Below are 2610 nucleotides of genomic sequence, written 5' to 3'. Positions count from 1 at the left end.
CAATGTAAATATACAACACCTAGTTAAATTTGAGTTCAGATAAACAATGTTTTAGTTTATGTCCCATGGAATATCAGGATATACATTCATCAGGCAACCTATTTTCTTTCCCCTGTATCATTCTGACTGTGGCAGATACCCTTGACTGCCTCCCCATTAACCTTCCTTCTCCTTCCTTGATAACTGAGCCCTGATTTCTATCTGGGGTGGCAGTGTATCCCAGGTGATGAACTATGATTAGTCCAAGCTAGTCATGACAATCCTGCTCTCCGTTGTTTTCCCTGACTCCCTTGTAGTAAGAAATGATCTGATGGTTACTATTATTGTTTTATTTTAATTTATTTATATATTTATTTATTTACAGCAAGTCTTTTCATTTTTATTACTCAAAGTTTCATTTTTTATTTAGCTTTCTGACTCTGTGCTTGCGCCTTCAACACTTTCACAATGATTTTCTGCTCCTCAATAAGGAAAGCACACTTGATCCTGTCATGAACACATTTAGCACACATAGAACCACCATAGGCCCTGCTGACATGTTTCTTTGTTTTGGACAATCTCATAAGAACTTTAGGTCTTACAGCACGAACCCCTCGAAGCCTGCCTGGGCACAAACCACATGCTTATTTTGGTGCTTTCCCAACCTTCTTGGTATAAAGGTAAACAATTCTATTACCAGGGGTCCAGGACAGCCTAGTTTTGTTAGAGGCGGTATTGTAGGAAAGCCTATGTCGGTATGTCAAACGCTGGACCATTCTGAGTGCCTGCACACAACGTCCCCGGAAGAGAGCACTATTATTATTTTAGAGACAAGGTCTCACTCTGTTACCCAGGCTGGAGTGCAGTGATGTGATCATAGCTCATGGCAGTCTTGAACTCTTGGCTGAGATCCTCCCATCTCAGCTTCCCCGGTAGCTGGGACAACAGGGGCATGACACCACACCTGGCTAATATAAAAAAAAAAAAATTTCATAGAGAAGGGATCTAACTATGTTGCCCAGGCTGGTCTCAAATTGCTGGCTTCAAGTAATCCCCATGCCGTGGTCTCCCAAAGTGCTAGGATTACAGGCATGAGCCACTAGGCCCAGCAGATCTGATGGTTTTAAGATATGCCTGCAAGTTCCTTGACACTGCTCCTTTCAATAGGTGGAGACTCATCCCCTCCCCTTGAAAGCAGTCTGGACATGGCTGGGCGCGGTGGCTCACACCTGTAATCCCAGCACTTTAGGAGGATGAGGCAGGCAGATCACCTGAGGTCAGGAGTTAGAGACCAGCCTGACCAACACGGAGAAACCCCATCTCTACTAAAAATACAAAATTAGGTGTGGTGGTGCTTGCCTGTAATCCCAGCTACTTGGAAAGCTGAGGCAGGAGATTCGCTTGAACCCTGGAGGTGAGGTTGCCGTGAGCTGAGATTGCACCATTGTACTCCAGCCTGGGCAAGAAGAGCAAAACTCCATCTCAAAAAATAAAATAAAATAAAATAAAATAAAATAAATAAGTAAAATAAAGCCGAGGCACTTTGGGAGGCCAAGGCGGGTGGGTCACAAGGTCAAGAGATCGAGACCATCCTGGCCAACATGGTGAAACCCTGTCTCTATAAAAATAAAAAATTATAGCCCCGGCCCCGGACCCTACAGCCGTCGAGATGTTGATGCCTAAGAAGAACCGGATTGCCATTTATGAGCTCCTTTTTAAGGAGGGAGTCATGGTGGCCAAGAAGGATGCCCATATGCCTAAGCACCCGGAGCTGGCAGACAAGAACGTGCCCAACCTTCATGTCATGAAGGCCATGCAGTCTCTCAAGTCCCGAGGCTACGTGAAGGAACAGTTTGCCTGGAGACATTTCTACTGGTACCTTACCAATGAGGGTATCCAGTATCTCCGTGATTACCTCCATCTGCCCCCAGAGATCGTGCCTGCTACCCTACACTGCAGCCGTCCAGAGACAGGCAGGCCTCGGCCTAAAGGTCTGGAAGGTGAGCAACCTGCAAGACTCACAAGAGGGGAAGCTGACAGAGATACCTACAGACGGAGTGCTGTACCACCTGGTGCCGACAAGAAAGCTGAGGCGGGGTCTGGGTCAGCAACCGAATTCCAGTTTAGAGGCGGATTTGGTCGTGGACGTGGTCAGCCACCTCAGTAAATTGGAGAGGATGAGGATTATTTTACATTGAATAAACTTACAGCTAAAATAAATAAATAAATAAATAATTTAAAAAATTAAAAAATAAAAATAAAAAATAAATAAGTAAAATAAAAATTAGCAGGGTGTGGTGGTGGGTGCCTGTAATCCCAGCTACTCGGGAGGCTGAGGCAGAGGAATCGCTTGAACCTGGGAGGTGGAGGTTGCAGTGAGCCAAGGTCGCACCATAGCACTCCAGTCTGGTGACAGAATGACTGGGAAAAAAAAAGAAAGAAAGTAGGCTGGACTTTGTGATTCATTTCAAAGAGTGACTTCTGAGGAAAGCTTATAAAAACCATTGTTGTTTCTGCCTTGCTCTCTTAAATTACTCATTCTAGAGGAAGCCTGCTGCCATGTTGTGAGGACACTCAGTAGCCCTATGGGGAGGCCTGCATGGGGAGAAACCAAGTCCTCCCTCTCATAAA

General features: G+C 45.3%; 1 protein-coding gene and 1 pseudogene across 1 annotated transcript; one reads left to right on the top strand and one right to left on the bottom strand.

Moving 5' to 3' along the window:
• Positions 1-363: 363 nt before the first annotated feature.
• On the bottom strand, positions 364-755 carry LOC105730272 (large ribosomal subunit protein eL34-like; annotated as a pseudogene).
• An 893-nt stretch (positions 756-1648) lies between these two features.
• Positions 1649-2146, top strand: LOC135271305 (small ribosomal subunit protein eS10-like). Its single transcript, XM_064368328.1, has one exon. The coding sequence runs from the start codon at positions 1649-1651 to the stop codon at positions 2144-2146; it is 498 nt and encodes a 165-aa protein (XP_064224398.1).
• Positions 2147-2610: the final 464 nt, after the last annotated feature.

Source organism: Aotus nancymaae, unplaced genomic scaffold, assembly GCF_030222135.1.
Source record: "Aotus nancymaae isolate 86718 unplaced genomic scaffold, 86718_ANA_hifiasm-v0.15.2.pri h1tg000076l, whole genome shotgun sequence".
Classification (NCBI taxonomy): Eukaryota; Metazoa; Chordata; class Mammalia; order Primates; family Aotidae; genus Aotus; species Aotus nancymaae.
This window is presented reverse-complemented; position numbering and strand designations above follow the sequence as displayed.

Bases quoted from the DNA above. Each gene is read 5' to 3' on its own strand.
- LOC135271305 (XM_064368328.1), top strand. From the start codon at position 1,649: ATGTTGATGCCTAAGAAGAACCGGATTGCCATTTATGAGCTCCTTTTT.